At 58.3% G+C, this 22,347-nt stretch overlaps 1 protein-coding gene across 2 annotated transcripts; it reads right to left on the bottom strand.

Annotated features, from left to right (window-relative positions):
• Window positions 1–1,910: 1,910 nt before the first annotated feature.
• Window positions 1,911–21,670, bottom strand: Crb2 (crumbs cell polarity complex component 2). 2 transcript variants are annotated; one of them, XM_040735561.1, is made up of 14 exons: window positions 21,525–21,670; window positions 15,523–15,615; window positions 15,292–15,406; window positions 12,215–12,410; window positions 11,991–12,130; window positions 11,377–11,562; window positions 11,066–11,179; window positions 7,976–8,848; window positions 7,384–7,892; window positions 6,762–6,927; window positions 5,239–6,007; window positions 4,592–4,708; window positions 3,693–3,819; window positions 1,911–2,503 (listed from the first exon to the last, which is right to left on the bottom strand). In XM_040735561.1, the coding sequence occupies exons 1-14, from the start codon at window positions 21,576–21,578 to the stop codon at window positions 2,276–2,278; spliced, it is 3,687 nt and encodes a 1,228-aa protein (XP_040591495.1). In that variant the 5' UTR covers window positions 21,579–21,670; the 3' UTR covers window positions 1,911–2,275. The 2 variants fall into 2 exon arrangements, with proteins under 2 accessions (XP_040591495.1, XP_005082151.1); XM_005082094.4 differs by having other exon boundaries at window positions 15,292–15,615.
• Between the last annotated feature and the right edge of the window lie 677 nt (window positions 21,671–22,347).

Here is a 22,347-nt window from a genome sequence, read left to right as displayed (position 1 = left end):
GCCTAACCGTTTAAGAAAACATCCGTCAGAGACATGCAGGAAATTGTGCACATTTGACCTTATTTCTCATTTCCTATGCGTGAATGGTCAGACAGCCTACCCCGGGGTTTCTGACGGAACAAGGGGGTGGGGTCAGTCCTTGGAGGTCCCTGTCGTTCTAGGGAACCCTATGTCTAAGAGGTTGCTCATTGGTCCCTGAGGCCTACGTCTGAGATGTACCCCTCCCCAAGGCTCTGTCTCAGAGGGGGGTATCCTCAGCTAACGGGGTCATGGGGACTCTCCTGGCATTCATGTTCCTGGACAGGTCTCAGTTCCACTTTTTCCATCCCAGCAAATTCCAGCAGTACCCCACCCCAGTGTGCCCGAGGGGTGACAAGGTGTCTTCGAGTCAGCACACACCTGTGATCCCCTGGGGCCGGTGCACACATTCACTGGGTAGAATTTGTGAGCCCAGTGACGACTGTGTGTTCAATAAAACCTTGGGGAGAAAGCTGTGCTCCCCAGCCCTCCAAGGGAGGGGAGCCTGAGTGGGTCCTTGGGCACCTTCACCAGCATCCTGCTCAAGTAGAGGCACCACACTCCGCCTATGCCCACTTGGGGCGCTGAGCTACTGGGGATGGACAAGCCCCACCCCACCCCCAGATCTCAACAAGAGCAGCCTCTACCCCAGTGGGCACTTGTGCAGGCCACTCTGGCAATACCAAAGTGAAGCTGGAGCGTTCTGTTGTTGGCATTCCACAGGACACATCTTAGGAGCTGGTAAGGAACAGTCCACCCAGGAGCCGGCTTCCTCTCCCCTCTCCCTGGGGGGACAGAAACAGCTCGGGGCAAGTTGGTCCCATAAGCAGGCCTCTTAGCATCCAGGGTCTCATCAGACCGCTGCTGAGTCTCCATTCCACCAAGCCTGTACCTTCCGGAGGTGACTGAAACCTTGAGACATCCAGCTTCCTGTGGCACTGGCCCAGTAAGCAAGGGTGACAAAGGACACGTCTCCAAGTCAAAGAGCTCTGGGAAGTCCAAAGAGGCTAGACCTGCAGACGGTTCTGGGGGCGGGGTTAAAGGTCAAGTGCACTTGAGTGAGTACACACAGGAGGTGACCCTGCAGCCTGGGTACCAGTGTAGCTGCTGCCGATGTCCGCCTGCTGAGCACTTCGGGCGCACACCGAGGCCTTCCTCGGCATGCTTTCTCCCGTTAGCAGCCGTGCATGGGCGATGGAGCTGCAACGTGGGCAGCTTGCAGGGCCGGCCGGGGCCAGAGAAAAGCCCCTGGCCCTTCTGCCCCCTGACAGCCTTGCCAGGGTCCCAGGAAGCCCCTGTGACTGCAGGCAGGTGAGATACTTTCCAACGCTCCCAAGGACAGCCAGTCCTTTGCCTCAGCTTCTGGAGTTCTGCCTCTGTCTCTGAGATCTCAGACAGCCCTGTGAGGTAGGCAGAGAGGTTGCTCCACATCTGCAGACAGGACAGCCGCCTACAGACATGGGGGTACTGGCCATGGCACCATCAGTCGGATCTGCCCAAAAGGGCTTTTGTTCTGGAAGCCAAGGATTCTCCCCCATTTCCCAGCTTCTCCGGGACAAGGCTGTCCTTGGAGGTAAGACAAGATGTTAAGACCAAAGTCTGGGTGCTTGGGCCTGTCCAGTACTAGAGAGCGTGCAGCCTCGGGATTCCTGTCTCAGAGGCATCCAGGATGTCTCCAGTTGTGAAGCAGCCCCTACCCCTGTGAGATCACTTGCCCCATTACAGTCATGTAGACAGACACACACAGGGCGTGCAGGACAATCTGCAAACCAACACATTCCCACATAACTCTCTCTCTCTCTGTCTGTCTGTCTGTCTCTCTCTCTCTCTCTCTCTCTCTCTCTCTGTGTGTGTGTATGTCTCCCTCCTGTCCCCTCCTTCCCTCCCTCCCTTCTCTTCTCCTGTCCTCTCTTTCCCCGAGACAGACAGACAGACAAACAGACAGAAAGATACACACACACACACACACACACACATGCACACATACACACACGCCTGTCAGTCACACCGTGGGCACCACATGCACCCTCCTTATACAGCCCAGCAGGTCAGAGACATTCATACTCCCACAGCCTCCTCTGATTCCCTGAGTTGTTCCCCATTTTCTGAGTCCATCATGGACTGGGGCAAGTGTTGCCGACAATGGGCACATCCTGCGGATGTACCAGTTCTGGAACTAGTCTCCTTGGGCCTCCAGGTGATGTTCTGCAGTGATCCTGTAGGACCTCCAGGGCATAGCTCCAGCAGCCAGGACAGCTTAGATAAGTCTTTCTTCTGGCGGCACCTTGAGGACACTGTCCATCTCCAGACGGGCCCCTGCTACCTCCTGCTGACTTGGGCTGTAAGTGCCCTCTGACTGGCGGCGCTTTCTGGCAGCCAGGATCCCTGAGAGCAGGCCCAGGAGGAGGAGGAGGAGGAGGCAGGCACAGGCTGCAGGCACTGCTACCTCCAGCAGCGGGAATGGCAGGGGCAAAGGCGGGCTTTTCTGCAAGAGATGGGAGATGAAGACTCAGGAAAGCAGGAGAGGCAGCTCCTGGGGTGAAGGCAGAAGCCAGGAAGCCACCTGTCCAAGCCAATGCTAGGGGAGTGCTGCACAGGCCTGGCTAGGAGGGTGGACAGCAGACATTCCAGGAGTGCCTGTGGTGGCGGGGTGTCACAACAACAGTCGGCTGAAGTAAAGAGCAGAAAGGAGCTAGGATGACCTGAGCCCACTAATGACAAGGACAGACAGACAGGATTCACTGTGGCCTGCCTCCTTGCAAGGAGTTGCTCCGACAGCCTGTCCCCAGCAGACTTGAGCCTGGTTTGGGTGCGAGGGCAGCATTTCCCCATCTTCAGTCACAGTGCTTCCATTGAAGACTCCAAGCGCCCAAAATCAGCCCCCACAATCCAGACTCACCCATCTCCCACATCTTGAGGCGTCTCAGCCTACTGTCTGTAGCTTTTATCCCCATCCCAGCATTCCAGCCTGGAGAAGGGGCCCCAAAACTATAAACCTTCCCCCTCTCCTGAATTCCATCAGGAGCTCAAGGTCATTTCCTTCCCCTTGGGGGTGTATATGGTGGGTAGGCGGGGAAGCAAAGCCTGTAAAAGTTCAGCTTGAAGGACACCTCTCAGAAGCAGATGGGGACTGGCTTACAACCAGCCTGTCAGACCCCTACAGGGATCAAGACCGTCCCCAGACTGCCCTTCCAGAAAACCCTATGTCAGCACCCACCCTGGACTCAGAGCCTCTCCAAGGCCTGGTGCTGGTTCCCACAGGCCCAGATCTCTGTCAGCTGAGCCTCCTTGGGGCAGGGTTACCTGCAGTACCCGAGCCTGATCTGCTTCAGAAACTGCTCTGAAGCCCAAAGAGACTACAAGCTCCGTGATCCTGTGGGCTCAGAATCCAGTCCCAGAGTAGAGTTGGAAGATCCCAACCTGTCCCCACTGTCACTACGCTGGTGGCACTGATACCACCCGGAAGCCCCGGACCATGCCTGAGCTGGTGGGATCCCCAAGCTCTCCCTGAAGTGAAAATATCTCCTATGTGGGGTCCTAGAAATGGGCCCAAGTGTCCTCCACCCCCAGCAAAGCTCATCCAGTGCTAACCCACAGGGCCATACCCTCCCTGTCCACTGTTCTTTTGCTAAAGTCCAAATAGAACTGGCAGCCCACCCCTGAGAACCACTCACCACCATTTCACAGAACTGGCCAGCGAATCCTGCACTGCAAGTACATTCAGATACGCCACTGGTTGCCCGGCAGGTGCCCCCATTCAAGCAAGGGTTGACTTCACAGGATAGGTCAGGACTCTGACACCTGGAAGACACAAAAGCTAAGAAAGCCAACTCCGCCCCCACCCCACAGCTGCCTCTCATTCCCATAACTGCTCCCCTCCTCCACCCAAGCATCAAAGCCTGTCTAGCCACTGTTGAGCCTGGTTCGTTGTCAAGTGCCCAGAGCTGAAGATGACTTCCGTCACCTACCCATTGCCCTTGAGCACAATGTTCACGACTGAGAAGGGCACCTGCACCATGAGAGGGAAGAGCGTGTGCAGGGAGGCGCCAACTGCACTCTGGAGGACCACGGGATGCATTTTGGCGGTGTCCACTGAGCACCAAAGGGCCTTAAACTAGGTGGACTGCCAGGTCCTTTAATCCAAGCATTTGGGAGGCAGAGGCAGGTGAATTCTAGGCCAGCCTGGTCTACAGAGTGAGTTCTAGGACAGTCAGGGTTACACAGAGAAACCCGTATCAAAAAAGAAAAGTCGGGAGGTGGTGCCCCACACCTTTAATCCCAGCACTTGGGAGGCAGAGGCTAGCCTGATCTACAGAGTTCCAGGACAGCCAGGACTGTTACACAGAGAAATCCTGTCTCAAACCACCCCCGGAAAAACTGGCTATGTGTCCTGCTGGCATCCACCTAAGAGACAACGGTCTTGGAAGTCCCAGAAGAACCAAGTGGCAGTGGTGGGTTATCCGCACTGATGACAGTGAGGGCAAAACAAGGAGGACCCCATTTCCTTTGCCCAGGCTGGGAATCCAGGGGCAGCCTCCCAGTCAACCTCCCAGGACCTGGCTCCCAGACCCACCTCGGGCCAACAAGGCCTTCCTGGCAACTGCAGTTGGTGCCTGGGGAACCGCCCTCACAAGGGGTGCCATCCTTGCAGGTAGAGTTGAGGCCGCATCCCTGAGGCAGAACAGGCAACCTGCAGAGAAAGCGCAAGGCTGGGTGGAGGCGCGGTGCTGGGAGTTGGCCACAGTGCGCTCATCTGGGGAACGCCCACCCTCTACAGCCCAATGGGAGCAAAGGAACACAGGCCTGATGGGTTCTCTTGCTGCCCCCACCCCACAAGAGCCGAGGCCTTTGATAAGTGCTGAGATTAAAGGGCAGGGCAAAACAGTTCCTAAACTTCTTGAGGAGAGGGCTAGACAGCCCTCCAGGAGGAAATGGGGAGAGTTGCAAGGGCTCTGACCCTGGGGATGCACAGAGAGCATCGCCGAAGGAAGCTTGCTTCAAAGTCCCCAAATCATGCCCCTAATTATTTCTGCCCTCTTAACTCTCCTCAAACCACAATGTTGCTCTGAATTCAGATTTAGCCTGTATTTTAACCTCTTTATGCGCATCAAACAGAGTGGGTTTCCCATTTCCAAAAGGATGCTAAGGAGAACTCATCCCTTAAAACCCCTCTGCCCACAGCCACAGCGGTCCAGACGGCAGGTCCCCTGCCACCCGCACCTGCAACGCGGGCCTGCGAAGCCTGGAGGGCAGCGGCACTGGAAGCGGCCATCGGGGCGCACGTGGCATTGGCCCCGGGCACAGGGAGACAAGCGACACGGATCGGCACGGACCTCGCAGCGGGGTCCCTCCCAGGATGGGCTGCAGGAACAGGCGAAGACATCGAAGAGGTCGCGGCAGGCACCGCCGTGCAGGCAGGGCGAAGGCTCGCACACGGGCGCACCGCGGCAGCCGAGGCGCATGACCGGCGACCCGGGCCAGGCCACGAAGTGCTCGCGGGCTCCGGAGATCGCACCGGGCCGCGGCGCTGCGAAGGGTAACGGGAGACCGCCCAGCGCCACGCGGCCCAGGCAACCGGTAAAGTTCTCAGCCAGCAGCACGTGTACGGCGTCCGGGCCTTGCAGGAAGCCCAGGTCGCCGCCCAGGCCCTGCAAAGCCATGGGCATCGCCGCGCCATCCAGCCACAGCAGCCAGCGCGAGGTGGAGGCATGTGGGAACTCCCGAGCCAGGCGCACGCGGTGCCAGGCGCCATCGGCCACGCGCGGCCCGGGCTCGGGCAGCACCGAGCCCGCCACATCTGCTGCCAGTGAGCCGTTGCGCACCGCCAGCCAGATACCCGAGTGGGCGCCCGGGGCGGCGCGCAGCAGCCCAGCCTCCGGGTCGCGAGTGCGGAAGGCCAGGGTGAGTTCGCTCAGCGCCTGAGCCCAGGACACGTTGTGGCCGCTGAACACAGCAGGAGGACCCTCGCGAACCGTAGTCTCGGCCACACCTGCAGAGAGAGTTAGAGCCACTGGGAAATGACCTGCCAGCCTTCGCCACACACCACTCCTACCCACCTCCCGGCGTGCAGGTGATGGGGTTCACTGTCCACAAGGACTGACCCGGGCAGGCACCTGTCACCTGACCTCAGAAACTACAGCCTCCCATTTCTACCCTTATGCATTCTCCATCTGGAGGGAATCAGTTCCATGGTGATCCTAAGGGGACCACAATACCTGCTACCCTGAAAGCATTAGACACGTCAACAACATCAACGCCTCAAGTCCAGCCTGCTCACTCTTCACCGCGTCCAACCCCATCCCTCGGCCACTTACAACCCTCTGTAAGGCTGGCATGTTGGTACAGAGCATATAGAAGGTCCTGGGTTCCATCCCTGGCACCCCCACACGTTGGGTGTGGGGGCCCACATCTGGAGTCCCTTTGCTACATAATGAGTTTGATATTAGTGTGAGCAACATGGGACCCTTGGTCTCTGAGCTGGGCTTCAAATCCCTACCAACTTCTCAATCCATCTAACCTTATGTTTCTGCTGTCCTTTAAGAACCTCAAAACCTCACACATGCCTCACCCCCTTCCTAACGTTCCTCTCCTGTGACTCACTTGAAGTTGCCTTGAAAACCCAAAGAGTCCGTGTCCCTCAGAATGCAGTGGCCCACCACACTGGTGCTGTTGGCACTCCTGGCCCAACAGCCCATAAACCCTAAAGCTTCTAACCAACTTCATTGTCCAGCACCCGAACTCACACACAAAGCCGTCTGGAACCTCCTCACAGGTGGCAGGTGGCAGGCAGGGCTGGCTGGGGCACCACAGCTGCTGGGCACAGGCGGGCCCTGTGAAGTTGTCAGGACAGGTACAGTAGAAGTCATTCCAGGTGATGTGGCAAGTTCCGCCATTGAAACAAGGATTGGGCTATGGGAGAGTCAGGATACCAATGAGCAACCGGGAAAATAGCACCCACCCCCCAGGACCACTTGCCATCACCCCTACATCATAGGTGGGAAACTGGGCCCGGAGAGGAGGACCCACCCAGTCTGAGGGGCCCAGCCAGTAAAGAGGCTCGCCTGGTCCCCACTGGGTCCCCTTATGCTCTGCTCATAACCATAACCCTCGCAGCCTCTTCCCACAAACGGCAACCGCAGAAAGGTTAAGGCCCATCCTCTGTCCCGGTCAGGGTGTCATCTCAGACTGGGACAAATGGGACCCTGGGACCACCGGAAGGAAAGAACGACTGCCCAGGAGGAACGGGCACACCCCTACTCTGCCACTCTAATGGCACGGTTTTGAGCAGGTCGGGGACTGTCAAAGCCTCAGTTTGCCTATGTCATAGCGCAGATCCTAGCTGAGGACCCTGCCACGGGCGCTCACACTGCACACGTCCTCAGAGACACAGCCCTGGGTGAGGTTATGCGACTGAGCAGCGTCCAGTTCACCGGGCCAACTTAAGTTCTCCATTGGCGGCGAGAAGAAGGGGAGGTGGCGGCCGCTGAGTTGCAGGTCCTGGAGACAGCCTCGGAAGGGTCCACCCCAGGGCTGGGTACCATCAGGGTAGAGCCTCCCTCCCACATACAGTTGCTGGCCCAGGTCCTGCAGCTGGTCAGGGCCAAATCGAAGCATCACCAAGTGGCGGAGTCCATCATCCCAGCGTCCAGGGAGGATTACAGCAGGGTGGCCCAGCACCTCAGCCCGGACCTGGCCCTCTCTCAGGAACACAGTTAGGCTAGCCACTGACTCATTGACGAACTGGAGTAGCAGACCAGCAGGCTCCCGAGTACGGAGGAAAAATGACACAGTGAGGTTTGGGCCTAGCGGCTGGTGGAGCAGGAAGGAGACTGAGCTCCTGGTGCCGCCCAAGCCAAAGGTGGCAGCAGGGACCTCTGCAGGGAGAGACAGTACCGGGGTGAGGCCAGCAGGTCAGAGGCCCAGCGCTGACGCTACCTCCCCACCCGCTGGCCCTTACCATCAGTGCATGTGGGCCCGCGGTAGGGTCTTGGGCAGTTGCAGCGGAAGTGAGTCCACAGGTCCACGCAGGCCCCTCCATGGGCACACGGCATAGGTCGGCACGGTTCCCTGCGCTTGCAACCCGGGAGCACATTTCCGTTGAGCTCCTCCGGCAGCAGAAGGTGCCCCTCCACACGCACATCTTGGAAGCAGCCTGCAAAGGCCCAGCCGCCAAGATGGACGGAGTAGGGCCCAGGAGGGCCAGAGGCCACCGAGGCTGTGGGACCTGTAGCCACAGGACCAGAGACCACACAGAGCTGGCCGGGGCAGCCCTCGTGCCAGAGCCGCAGCTCCAGGGATCCCAGGCGGAGCGCCACCTCCACCTGGTGCCAGCGGCCGTCATTTAAGGCTAGGTCTGGCAGTGTAAGGACAGCTAGGGCAATGCCATGTCTCCAGAGTGTGGCCTGGAGCGTGGCCCTCACCAGTACCAACTCCAAGCTGTCCTGGGTGTCCTTGAGAGAGGCCAGGGCCCCAGCAAGCAGTGTGGTACAAAACCTCAGTACCAGACCCAGAGAGTCACCAGCTGGCACCAGTCCCCACACAGAGCTCCCAGATATGACCGAGAAGGTGGTATTCTGGCCACAGAAAGGCCCGGAGGTCCCCGGTGGGCAGTGGCAGGCGTAACTGTGGCGCCCAGACTTGAAGGTGGGGATGCAGGTGGCACCTAATGGGCAGGTGTGGCCCTGGCAGCCCGTGAGCTGCACGGAGCAGTCATGTCCGCCCCAGTCCTCAGGGCACTGGCAGACATAGCCTGCCACGCTGTCACTGCAGGTGCCACCATGCAGGCACGGTTCCGACCGGCATTCATCCACATCCTCCTGGCAAGTCAGGCCTACAGGGGAGACCAGCAAAAGTCAGCACACCAGGCCAGAGCCACAGCCTCCAACCAGAGCTCACATGCCTCTTGGTGATGCTGACTTGGGCACCTATAAGCCAGGCCCGCAGGGCCCCCTCTCCTGGCCATGTCTGATAAGTCTGCACGCCCTGTGGGTTTGACCCCCAAGCTCTCCCTGACTCGACTCTCCACCCAGTGCCTCTTGCCTTGTCAGCTCCTGGAGCTGGTCTGGCAGCCTCCAGGTTAACTGCCCTCAGAGCTCTCTCCTCTTCACAGTAACCAAGTCTCTTTCCAAGGCGTCACCGGGTCACACCACACGTTTTCGCTACATATGACCCAGCCGTTCATGTTTCAAACCCTTCCTCGCCCCACAAAGCTCAGAGGGCCCAGAGCTTTCCCTCCTGCACACCTGCCCAAACTACACCACCACTCCATCACTCAGACACAATTCCCCGGAACCCTGAGCTGAGAATGTCTGCTCACTCAGCTGTTTCCTCTGGAGCCCGAATCTGTCCTTGGAACCCAGTAACAGGGCTTGGTATAACCTTCATAGACGTGAACCAGCCACAGCCACTGATAACACCTGGATCCACTCCTCAGTCCCCTGCCCTAGGGTCTGCCCAAGGGTCCGTGTGTTGCCTGGAAGGTGACACCCCCTCTTCTCTAGGATCAAAGGTCTAAGGGAAACCCCAGTTCAGCCAGAGCCTCCATAGCACAAGTCAAGGCTATCCTCACTCCGCACCTCAGCTGGGGAGACCCAGGCCCAGAGGAGTCAGGATCAGTCAGCCCACACAGCTACAGCTTCCTCCTCAAAGCACTATAAACTCTCCCTTTGGGAGGCCCCAGTCCTCCGCCAGCTGGGCGACACAGGCTCCCCAGAAAGGGGCTCAGGCCCCACGGCCCCATTGTCACCTACAGATGCTTCAAGGCTTAGGAGGAGGCTCCCAGCCTGGGCCACTGACCTCCCGCCAGACAACTCAGGAATGCCAGGTGGACCTCCCCCACCAACTAGGACCTCTCCTCCAGGACTCCAAACTCAGAGATCTCCCTGCCACCCACTAACTTTTTAACTGGAAGGAGCTGAGTTCCCACAGACACTCTATAGACGCCATTCTCCAGGTTTCATTGCCATGTATCTGTGAGCTGAGACGGCAAGGCCTACCTGACGACTATGGAGGAGTGAGCCACTCGGGGAGGCGTGGGAGGGAGGGACGCAGGCAATAGGGACAGGGGATTTGACATGGGCCGCCCAATGTGAGGGCACTGAGCTCTAATATCTTGTTTGTTAGTTTTGCGGTTTTGGAGACAGGGTTTCCCTGTGTAGTCCCAGCCGCCCTGGAACTCACTTTGTAGACCAGACTGGCCTTAAACTCACAGAGATCCGCCTGCCTCTGCCTCCCAAGTTCTGGGATTAAAGGTGTGCGCCACCACGCCTGTCAAGCTCTAATATCTTTGAGTGGTCAAGATAGGAAGGAGGGAAAGTATTTCCAGCTTCTTCCCCAAGCAAAGGAACTTGCCTCCAAGGACCTGCAGGAAAAGGAGCTCCTGTTGTATGCTAGGCAGGAATGCTCTCAAGTGGGGGAGTACTACCCGCATTCCAGTGGGGGCAGGGTCACTAGAGAGGAGAAGTCTGTGCGCAGGTTTATGGGTGGCCCTGTGTTTGCAAGGAGAGCTTTGCACCCCAGCCACTGACAGCTGTGCCCAAGAGGCAAGGCACGCACGGCCTTCGGGGGTGGACGGGGGTGCACAGCTCTGTCTTTCTTCTGTTTTGGCTGAGGTCCTCGTTTGATTTGATAGCAGGGTTCAGGGCTATCACTCTGCTGTTTCTCCCAGACAGCCTGCAGCCTCAGACACCAGACATTTGTACATGAGCCCCAGCACTGACCCCAGTCCAGGCCCCCTCTTTAGGGTCTCCCAGGCTGACCCTGGCTCCACAGAAACTCAGTATCTACAGGGCTGAAGTCACCAACCGGCCATCATCAGTCAGCATTCCCCAGGGCAGGCCATCCGGCAGCCTTGATGCCACCCACGCGTGCGACCCTCCTGACTATACTAAACTGACAAGCCCCTCCGCTTACACTTACAAAGCTGGGTTTCTAGTTGGGCACACCCCCAGCTGTCACCCGTGGACCACACCCGCCCTCAGCCTCAGGTCCTGGATGAATGCTCCAGAAGGAGCATACCCTGCACGCCAGGCCCGCCCCACCTGAGCACCTGTGTATCCATCCCGGCAGTGGCACTGGAAACTGCTGGGCAGGTCCTGACAGCTGCCACCATGGAGACATGGTCCTGAGGCACACTCGTCCACATCCACACTGCAGTCATCCCCTACAAAAGGACCAACCGTGGCTGCTGCCTGTGCCCACAGAGCCAAGAACCAAAAGTGTCCATGTTACAGCTGGGTAGATTGAGACCCAGGGAGAAAGACAGAGAGGCGGCACCTGGCAGGGCCAGGTCACGGGTCGGGCTGGATCCATCCTGGGGATCTGCACCCTGGCTGAGTGCTTCTCCAGTAGGTAACTCACCTGCAAAGCCCACAGGGCAGGTGCAAAGGAAGCCGGCAGCGTGGCTGAAGCTGAAGGCTCCGGGGAAGGCGGCCTGAACACCCCCATACAAGGCTGGGTCGGAACGCTGCAAGCAGCGGCCCCCGTTATGACAGGGATCCGATGCACACTCGTCTTCGTCCACTTCGCACCGCTCTCCGCTGAAGCCTGGAGCGCACATGAAGGCGTCAGGAAACGTGATCCAGCAGCTCCTCTCCATGAGCCAAGCCAGCCCAGCACAGGACAGGGACACGAGCTCAGGATGTGGATGCTGACAGGGACTGCGGGGACAGTGATGGCCCGCTACTAATTGCTTCGAACACACTCAGATGGCCTTCTTGCATGCCAGCTACACCATCACTCCTCTCTGCAACCCAAGGGCAGCAGCCGTTAGCAGCCCTGTTTGCAGATCAGGCAACTGAGACTCAGGCACATAAGTTACAGGTCCCAGAGGGCCCAGACTGTACTCATGCACGCACAAGCCTTCCCACCTGCCCACCACATTGGCCCGCGGCTCTCCCCTCACCACACACACACACACACGCGCACACACAAGAAAGAGAGGGAGGAAGGGAGGCAGGCAGGCACCCACACACCTGGCCAGCAGAGGCAGCGGAAGCTCCTGAGGCCGTCGAGGCAGGACGCGTTGTGCATGCAGGGCGCTGACAAGCACTCCAGCACCTCCTGCTCGCAGCGGGCACCTTCGTAGCCTGTGTCCGCGCAGTCGCACCGGAAACTGGCATGGATGGGGCGGGAGCTGAGTGTGTGTCCGTCCTGCAGCCCACCTCCCCGCAGCCAGGTTACCTCGCCAAGGGCTCACCCGTTGACCAGGTCATGGCACACGCCCCCGTGCGCGCACGGCTGGCTCTGGCACTCGTCCACATCCAGCTGGCAGCTAGCACCAGCGTAACCTGGAGCGCACACGCAGCGGTAGGAGCCCACGCCGTCCAGGCACGAACCTCCGTGCAGGCAGGGCGCCGACAAGCACTCGTCCACCTCGTCCTCACAGGTTATGCCTGGACAGGGGCAGGAGACATGGGAATCAAATCCAGAGGGGCAATAGGGGCCCAGCCAGCAGTCCCCAATCTGCTCCAGTTACCCAGGTGCCAGTGGTTCCCTCATTCAAAGGAGGTGATGCTGGATAAACACAAGAGGACCCTCCTTGCCATCAGCCTCACAGCGGGGTAGGCCCAGAAGGGACTGGTGTTATTAACGGTGACCTCAACAAGAGAGAGAACTGAATCCCTTGAGGGCAGGAGCGAGGGTCTGTCCTGGGGTGCTGGCAATGAGGGCGGGGTGGGGGACTTCTTCAGAAACAGCTTTTTGAAGGCTGAGATAGGACGGGTGGATAACAGTTGGTGGCACCCCTCTTGAGGCAGAGGCACAATGCCCTGGGGAAAGGTGGAGAACAGACAGAGCCTGGGGAGCGTGGAGGAGAGAGGCATGAGAGTAGCAAGCACTCCATCAGACTTCCTCACCCGGACTGGTCAGGCTGTGTACCTGGAGAGATCGCCTAACCATAAAGAACACTCACTCCCTGCCCTTCCAGAGGACCCGAGTTCTGTGCCAGCACCCACATTAAGCAGCTCACGCTCGCCCTGACAGAGCAGGCCTGGCTGTCATGAGGATGCTCAGACAGTGTTCCTAGTACCCCTCACTCCAGTCCCTCTCTAACACCCCATACACGTAAGTAAAAATTAAATCTTAAAAAATGTAAGTTGTTGGTAGGGGTAATTGATGGGGGAAGTCCTGTGTATATGTCAATAAAGCACTGTTGGCCAATAGGGAAGTTAGATAGGTGGGACTAGGAGTCCAGGAGGACTCTGGGAAGGAGAAACACAGAGAGTCAAGATGTAACGCCATGGAGTAGGAAGCCCGGAAACCTCTCCCGTAAGAGAAATACTTAGATTAGCAATTATGGGATAAATACTTAAGTCAGAGCTAGCCAGTAAGAAACAAGCAAGGCCAACAGCTTCATAACTAATATAGCCTTCTGTGTGTTCATTTGGGACTGATGCGGCTCTGGAACCAGGCTGGCTTCCCTTTACCGGTAATGACAGTCAATCTTCGTGGTCACCTTGACGTGACTTTAAATCACCTGGGAGACACACATCTGACTATATCTGTAAGGAGTTTGCAGGAGGGTTCAACTGAGGAAGGCAGGCTGGCATCCTGGATTGAATAAAACCGGGAAATTCTGAGAAAGCAAGCTGAGCGCCAGCATCTGGAGACCCGGTGTGACTCATGCTGGTCCTGCCCTGCCTTCCACACCATGATGGACACACCCCCACAAGAGCCAAAGTGCACCCTTCCTTCCTCCCTTCCTCCCTTCCTTCCTTCCCTCCTTCCTTCCGTTGCCTTTTGTCCAGTGTTAACCACAGCATGAGAAGGGGGACAAACCCAGCAGCTCTGCGCAGCAGTGTGGCTTTGAGAAGGGTGTCAGGACGGGGGCCACAAAGAGGGGCACTCCACACAGGACACACTGCAGTGGTCACTAACTCCTACCCTGCCTCCGGGGAAACCCTGGGTACAAGCTGGCCCTCCCAGGACAGGCGTGGAGACAGAGAGAAATGGAGGGTCCCCAGGTGTGGGGTCTATGAGACACGTCCTGTCCGTGCAGATTTCCATGACCCTCCCCCCCCCACCTAAGTAGGTTTTGTCATGGGGGCTAAGTAGCCAGCTGCGTCCAGCTGGAGCCCTCCTTACTTCCCAGCCAGCAAGCCTCAGGACTCCTCCTTCCCATGACCCTCCAGGCCCACTCCAACCCCGGTGCCAGGGAGAGCCAGGCCCAGACTGCCTGGAATCCCAACTCCCCCACCCTGCTCTGAGCAGAAGGAGAGAAATGAGTCAGACAAAGCCGCCTGCTCACAGCACATTCGCGGGCACCCTGCACATGCAGTGCTCACATACACACGCGCACACACACGCGCACACGCACAGATTCCCACATACATACACAGACATGACACCAGCAGGTGCTCAGAGGGCCTTTAGCATCACCGTACGCATGGGACACACACTCTCGGTGCACAAACGTACAGACGCTGCGAGGGGAAACACGCAGGGACCCATCTCATCTTTCTATGTTCTTCCTGGAACTTGGCCCCCAGTCTCTACCGTTTGCCCAGAGAGGGACTTCAGACTGCCCCACAGTTTGAGCATGGTGTCTAAATTCAAGGCTGACAGAAACCCCAGGGTCTGTACTGCAGACCCAGACTGCACTAAATTAAACATCCTTTGGGGACCTGTCCCCAACTGTACCCTCCCTCTTGATGTCAGGCAGCTCCACAAAGCAGCAGTGCGAGCAGAAAGGGACTGGGGTGAGGTGTTCCCTGGAAGAGAAAGCCATGTGTGTCCATGACAGCCACATTTCTAGGCAGCTGTTTCTACATTATTCTACTCTAAGCAACAAGAACAGCAGCATCAGACAGAAAAGGATTCTGATTCAGGATGCCTACCAGGACAGAGGTCTGCACTACATCACAACCAGGATCAATCAGGCGAGCCCTACGGGGTCTACATGGCAGCCTGACACGGGTCTAAACTGAGGAAATGATAGAGATACCATCTGGGCATTGTCATGAAAGCCAAACCAGGCAGGTATGCCCTGCCAGGGCTGCCTGAGGGTCATCCCTGCCTTCAGCTGGGTCCTAGCTCAGCTCTGTGGCAGGGACAAAAGCAGTATTTGTCAGTTACCTAATGCGTTCCAGGCTCCACACCAACACCTCAACATATGTGCGCTGACCCCACCTGTTGATCAGCTGAACCAGGCCCACCTGCCAAGGCAGCCCAAGAGTGGGTACCAAAGCTTCGAGCCAGCCCGAGGCCTCTCTAGACTTCAGCCATAGTCAAATAGGGCTGCTCGGTCCAGCCCTCCAAGGTGACTGGTCCCATTACCTGCATAGCCCAGGGGGCAGTGGCACTCGTAGTGATCTGCTAGGTTGTGGCAGGTTGCCCCATGGTGGCAGGGCTGGGATGCACATTCATCGATGTCCAGCTCACAGTAGGGACCCTGGAAGCCAGGCACACAGTAGCAGCGGAAGCCGTTAGGGCCTGGGCCCTGGGGCACGCACAGTGCCCCGTGGTGGCATGGCTGAGTAGCACAACCTCTAAGCTCTACCAGCTCACAGGTATAGCCACCACTGTCCGTAGCCTGGCACTGGGTCCCTGCAGTACACGGGTCTGAGGCGCAGGCACTTGGGGTCTCTGAAGGAGCCAGTCCTGTTGAGAAAGACAGCAAATTGGCTACGTGGGCAGGGTCTGCATAATGAACCCTTTCCTCACTATAAGCAACAACCCTGAAGGAAACACAGAGCTGTCTGTGTTTAAGAGCCTGTGTGCGCATCTATAAGCAGAACACAAATGGCAGATACCTACACCTGGGACTTTACTTATTTCGTGTTTATTTTTAGAAGCGCTCTTCGGCAGTCCAATGCAGCCTGGAACTTGCAGTGTATCCAATATGACCTTAAATGTCGGATCGTCCCTCCCACCTCCTAAATGCTGGGGTTACAGGCATATACTAGCACTCCGGGTTGATGGAGTGCCGGGGAATCAAACCCAAGGCTTCTTGGTGAAAGGCACCCGCTGGGCAGACTGAGCTGCACCCCCAGGCCCAGGCAGGTTTTAGTGGTATTTAGGGAGCAGAGACAGAGCTGAGAATGAGTGGCTCCCACTTTCTGCTCGCCCCTGCCCCCAGCCGCACCCCTAGTAGGCTTGGACTGTTCTGTTCACCTTACAGTCAAGCAATGGGATCTCCAGGAGGTAAAGACTTGCTGACCTCACACAGTAAGTTCACAAGGAACAGACCTCAATGCCAGGTTGGTCCCACTGCCCCGGGGAGTAGCTCGCCAGGCCTCTCCATCTGCAGGCCTGTGTCCCCTCAGCATTTGAGGAAACAAAGGAGGGGCAGCTTCTATCCCCCCCAAGCTCCCACTGGGGTCTGGTAATTCCATCCCTAACTGAAACCTGAGATGTCCAAACTCAGCCTCACAGAAAGCATGGACTTCAAAGGCGGGCCTGTCTCAGCCTCTCTCGCCCCTGGTGCCCCTCCCTGCCTCCTTGCCTGGGACTTCCAGAGGATCCCTAGTGCCCACTCCACCCCACAAGCAAGTACCTGCCGTAAGTACCGAAGACAGAGTAGGTATAGGGACCCTGACCCACTCGCTGGGTACTGGACCAGGGTCTACAATTTGCAGCACCCTGTGTTGATTTGGAAGCCAAGTTCCTTCACTTCATGCTGGCCTGAAAGCTTGTCACTAACAAGCCCAGAAACCAGCTCAGAGACCCATGAGCTGTGAGACCTTGGGTAAACGCCCTCCTCCTTCAAAGCCTCAGGTGCCAGATACAGCTGTGAGGGAGAGGGACCCTTCCACCTCCTACCTGGAGTTCCAGGGCCGACCCTCCCCCCAGGCTGTCATGCTGACACTAACCAGACCTGAGCAGGGAGCAGCATCAAGGCCCAGCACCTTCCCCTCCCCCACCCCATGAAGATCCCCCCCTCCCTCCGGATAAGGTTGGCAGCCTGTCAGGCGTCATCCACATTCCATGGGGCAGGGTGGCTGCTGGCCAGATCCCCAGGCTCCTCAGCAACCCAAGATTGAGGACAGCAAGCCATGGGGACAGCAGACTCAGGGAGACACCACTGTGCAGTGCCATCACAAGTTCCCTGGGGTTCTTCCTTGCACACAGGGCCCAGGGCCCACCAGAACCCGACTCGGGTCAGGTTCTGGAGTCTGAGGTACTTTCTGGCTAAGGGGCCCCTCTGCTCACAGCTAGCCCAGCCCAGGCATCCATTCCCAGGCCTCTGTCAAGCCTGGACTTGGGGGCTGAGGGAAAGGGCAGCCTGGGGTACTCTGAGGGCTTGCAGGCAGTGGGTGGGCCTTCTGCTTCTGCCCCTGTGACCAGACAGACTGGGAGGGTCAGTGCAGGTGCCCCAGGTAGACACCCTGTGAGGGTAACAAGACAATCTGATGGGTGGCGGAAAGACGGTCGGGTAGGTGGGGCAGGAAGTGGATGGAGCCCCTTTGGGAGAAAGCATCAGACAGGTTCAGCGCTGTGAAGATACTGGACATGCAGTGAACACCCCTGAGAGGCAGTGGCCGTGATCCAGTGATCCTAGGCCCCAGGGCCCAGCCAGCGTGGTTATGGCCTCTTAGGAAGTGCCAGCACGGCCCTTGCCAGTAGCTCCCACTGCGATCCCCTCAGGGCACAGGTTCTCTTCCCCTCACCCCAACCTGGAGCTTGGACACTGGCCCGGAGCCCTCTATGCCAAGTGGCCACAGCACCAGGGGAAGGAGCTTTGCTCCTCCGTGAGTCCTTCCAAAGCCCAGCAGAGGGTTGCAACCCTAAGAACTCCCGGTAAGGCAGAGCCCGGGCCACAATGAGAAAAGCCACCTCTAGAGGAACGAGGCAGAATGGTACAAGAGGCCCAGATAGCAGTGGTGTCAACTGTTTTATCTGCCCTTTTTACAATCCAGAGACTCATCACTTCCAGTCCCACCGCACTCCGGGGTGGCCCCGACCGGCCGGCACTGTGAGCCCAGACCAGGGCAGGGGAGGGGCTCTCCCTAAGGCCTAGCTGGAGGGGCGGAGCCTGTCGCCAGGGTAACAAGGGGCCAGTGCTTATCTTTACAAATCCCTCCTGACCTCTCAGACTGCCTGGGCTGACCTGGCAGAGGCGAGATTAACAGACACAGACACTTTCCTTCGACCTGCGGCGCTCTGCTCTGCCCTGCCCTGAGGGAGAGCATGAGGGAAACGCATGCAGTCATTGTCGGTGGTCGCTGTGTGAGAGCTGTGCTCTAGGGCCAGGCTTCTAGGTGGGAAAAAAAGGGACTGTTGAGAAAACTAACTAACTGCTTCCCGTCATCAAGAGCCTGAAAAGCTGTATCCACGGAGGCGCGTGAAATCGCAGGCCCAACTAGTATGAACCTAGTATGTCCCCAGCCCCTCCTCCCCTCCCCAGAGGAGTTTCTGGAGGTCTGGGGAATGGTGTGTGGTTCCCTGGTACAGCAGTTGCCTAGCATATGCAAAAGTCCTGGGTTGCAGCCCCAGCACTGGGGAGAGCAGAACCCTGTCCACCGTGAGCCTCAGCTCAGCCCGGCTTAGGAGCGCCTGCTCTGCCGAGTTCACGTACTTTCTCTCTGCCTGTCCCCATCAGGGCTGCTGTCACTGCCCTGAAACACCACGACCAAAGCAAGCTGGGGGGGAAAGGGCTCAAACACCCACATCGCCGCTCATCTCTAGAAGTCAGGACAGTCCAAACAGCAGGAGTCTGGAGTCCGGGGCTGATGCAGAGGCCGTGGAGGGAGCTGCTTACCGGCCTGTTCCTGCTGGCTAGCTCAGCCTGTAGACCCTGGGACCACCAGCCCAGGGTGACCCCACCCACAATGGGCTGGGCCCTTCTCCACTAACCAGTAATTAAGAAAATGCCCCACACACTCGCTTGCAGCCCATCTTATGGAGGCGTTTCTCAGCCGAGGGTTCGCCCTCCAGCTCGTGTCAAGTTGACATAACACTGCCGGCACAGAGTCCCGAGGGGCACAGTGCAGTAAGGGTCACTGACACTCAACACCCACTCGCCAGGAAAAGGCAAAGACACCCCAGAAGGCAGGGAGTCCCGGATACACTTTTCCAGAGACGTTTACCCCAAGGCCAAAAGGCGTAATTGGTAGCAGTCCTGGCAAGTGTAGGTGTACAGATGCAGTGCCCAGCACCAGTACACACTGAAGTTCCAGTCCCTGGTCTCCGGCTCTGAATGAGAGAACACATGCCGGACAGCTCAGCCCGGCCACTGGTTTTGGCTACTGTTCCCTAGTAACTATTAATGTGCTCCCATCTAGAATTCCCCTGAGGGCTAGTGAGGTGCCTCTTTGGGTAAAGGCACCTGCTGTGGAGGACGGATGTTTGATCCTCAGAAGCCATGTAAATTTGGATGAGAGAACCGAGGCCACAGATGTCCTCTGACCTCCACACTTGGATCTGCGCCTGAAGTGCCACCCCTTGTGTGATCCCGGCCGAACCGCGCACTGTTGTGACCCTAGACAGTTACTGGCCCTCTTGAGCGAGCGAGCGCCGTCCACCTGTTCTGTAAACGGAGGGCGGAGAGCCGCTTCGCTGGCTGCTGGGAGGGTTAAAAGCTCTCCAGCCATCAGCAAACCTTTGCAGGAGCAAGCACCCAGCAGCCAGCAGACCCCCCATCGGTGGGAAGTGTGTGGCACCCTCCCCCCCATCGGTGGGAAGTGTGTGGCACCCTCCCCCCACCCTGCCATCGGTGGGAAGTGCGTGACACCCTCCCTCTCTCCTATACGCTCCACCCCTCAGCTTGGAGGAGGGGCTAGGTTTGGGAAGACTGGCTGCCCCTTTGTGTCCTATGCTCCCTGGGTGTTCAGGGAAAGGGTGGGGGTGGGAACAGCCCAACGCGTCCCTTTGTACTCCAAGATGCCTCATCCTCTCCATAGCAACCAGCGGTCCTCTGCTGCAGAGTGGCCAGGATGGAGGGGCCCAGTTCAGGGCCTGGCAGGAGCGGGCATCTGAGCCTCCAGAGCTGTCTCCTCTGAGATGGAAATTAGCTTTCAAGTCACAAAGCCCCTGGTACTGGTGTTTGCAGCGCCCTGCTTCAGCTTCGGGGATTCCCGGGAGATGCAGAAGTCACAGGACAAATGGCTGCCCCTGGGGGCCCATTGGAGGTTCAGGAGAATATACGGGACACGGCATTCCCTTCGGCACCTCTGGTACGCTGTTTGACCACCTCACATGAACAACCCTGGGTGAACGAATGGGCATCAGTGCAGTCTGCTGGCGTGTTCCCAGCTGGTGTGTGCAGGCATGTGCTGTGCCCGTGGGGATACACGGTGGGTTCATCGGCAAGTTTACCGGTGAGTTCAGGGTACCTGGCATGTGCCTGTGGACCCCTGTCCTGCTGTAGTATGTGTCCTATGCCAAACATCTCTGCAGCTGTCATGAACATCTGTGTCGTACAGGTGGGACCAGCCAGAACCTCCTGCCTCTAGTGTGCAGACAGCCTGGGGTTGCCTGGTTTCTCCACCCTCATTTGCCTCAAGTACCCAGTTTCCAGGTCCTTCCTCCTCCGGCCTTCATTTGATTTCCTCCCTACAAAATGGGGTCCGCAGTATACCCATGCCCCTCCTGCCCCAGAGGCTTAGTGGGCAGGCAGAGGGAATGCCACAGGGAGGTTCACCAGCTGCAGGTGGAACCCAGGCCCTCCCTGTTGCCCTTGTAACTGTAGTAACCAAACCGAAAACGTCCCCCAGACCTCCCAGTAGGAATTGCAGGCTCAATGCTGAATGCACTTGGACAAAGGCAAGAGAGCATTGGCTGCCTAGGCTGGCTTCAGAGCGCCCTTCCAGGCTGGCTGAAGAATGCCGAAGATAGTCTGCAGGGGACACACACATGACCCCAAACCCCTAGCCATCCCAGAGACCCAGAACAGTTCTAATGGTTGCCTCTCAAGTGCAGTCAGAGGGGCAGGAATGGGGGCGAGCGCCCGGCATCCTGGTTCCCTTCCCCTTCTCTAATCTAATCCACCCTCCCCAAGCCCCACTCACACCTCCGGTTGCCAGGGAAGTCAGTTGAACATTCGAGACAACTTACAGCCAGTTCAGCTAGGACACAACTCTACACTCAGTCCCCTCAGACAGAACTTCCACAGCCTGGCCAACCCCGAAAGCCATGCCTGGCAACTTTACATGCCACCTGAACCCTAGCTCAACGCGTGACTCCAGTAGACTCTGGGGATTGCCTGGGTTCTCTGAAACTTCTACGGCGTTCGCTCCCACCTAGGCCGGCATGCTTTCCGTAAAGGACGCTCGAACCAAGATCTCCAGCTTTCCCTAACCACACCACAACATCTATCTACACCAGGTCTCCAGCGGCTTCTGCAGGTCGCATCAGCCCCGGATCCTCCAGGCCCCACTTGCAGAGGCTCCTCAGTGGAAAGTTACCAGGACACTCCAAGCGCTCCAAGTGAGTCCCAGCACGCCCGCACCTCAGGATCCCCACACATTCTGGGGCCCGGGGCACGGTTCCCTGTAGCGTGGCTACCAGTGTCTCAGGCCAGGCCTTCAGTGTCTGCCTGGGGCGCACCCCTCAGGCCCAGCCACACTCACCAGCCGGTACCCAGGGCGGCAGCAGCAGCAGCAGCAGCAACAGGAGGTGGACATCTCTTCTGGAGCCCCAGGTCACAGGCCCCACCAGCGCCATGGCAGCCGGCTCTGCGCGCCTGTGGGAGCCGTCTGCTCGGCGGGCTCGCGCCCCTTCGTCCCTCCAACCAGCACTGACGCGGTGGACAGAGGCCCGGCCCCTCCTCCTGCCCTCCCCCTCCGCTCCGCCTCCCCCCTGCTCCTCCCGGGGCCACCGCCCCCTCCCAGACACAAGCCCCTTTGGAGGCCTCAGCTCCAGACAAGGCCCTGGGCCTGACCCTGGGTCCCAGTGCACAAGCCTCTTCCCAGGCCGTGCCGTCCCTAGCACGGCCGGCCAGGGCTCCCGGGGCTTCTCCCAAGCACTCAGCCAGCCTGCAGCTTCAGGCCTCGGCTCAGAAGTGCTCCCCCCCTTCCCTAACCCGCTTCTTCCACACCTGAGCTAGCACGGCCCCTCCCCCTCCTCGCTCCGGTCCCTGTTGCTTCCTGAGCCCCACTCTGCCCCGCAGTCCCTGTCGTGGTGGCTCTCAGCAGAAAGTCTAAGGAGGCACTGGACCCTGGACCACGTGCTCGCCTGACGGACGCCCTGCCACCTTTGCCACACCCTCCCCAGCCAAACGGAGCCTTTCCTGTCTTCCCATTTGCCCTTGATCTTTGTCTCTGATGTTTGCAACTTTGGAAATGTCCCTTCGGTCCAAGATGAACCTTCCGGCTGAGTGTCAGCTCTGAGTAAAAAGGTGCTCCTCCACTGCCGCCCCCGCCCCCTTCCTGGAAAGTCCTTCTCTTTGTCTAA

The sequence above is a fragment of the Mesocricetus auratus genome, unplaced genomic scaffold (genome assembly GCF_017639785.1).
Source record: "Mesocricetus auratus isolate SY011 unplaced genomic scaffold, BCM_Maur_2.0 Super-Scaffold_100047, whole genome shotgun sequence".
NCBI lineage: Eukaryota > Metazoa > Chordata > Mammalia > Rodentia > Cricetidae > Mesocricetus > Mesocricetus auratus.
Note: the sequence above shows the minus strand (reverse complement) of the source record. Positions and strands in the feature narration are given on the sequence as shown.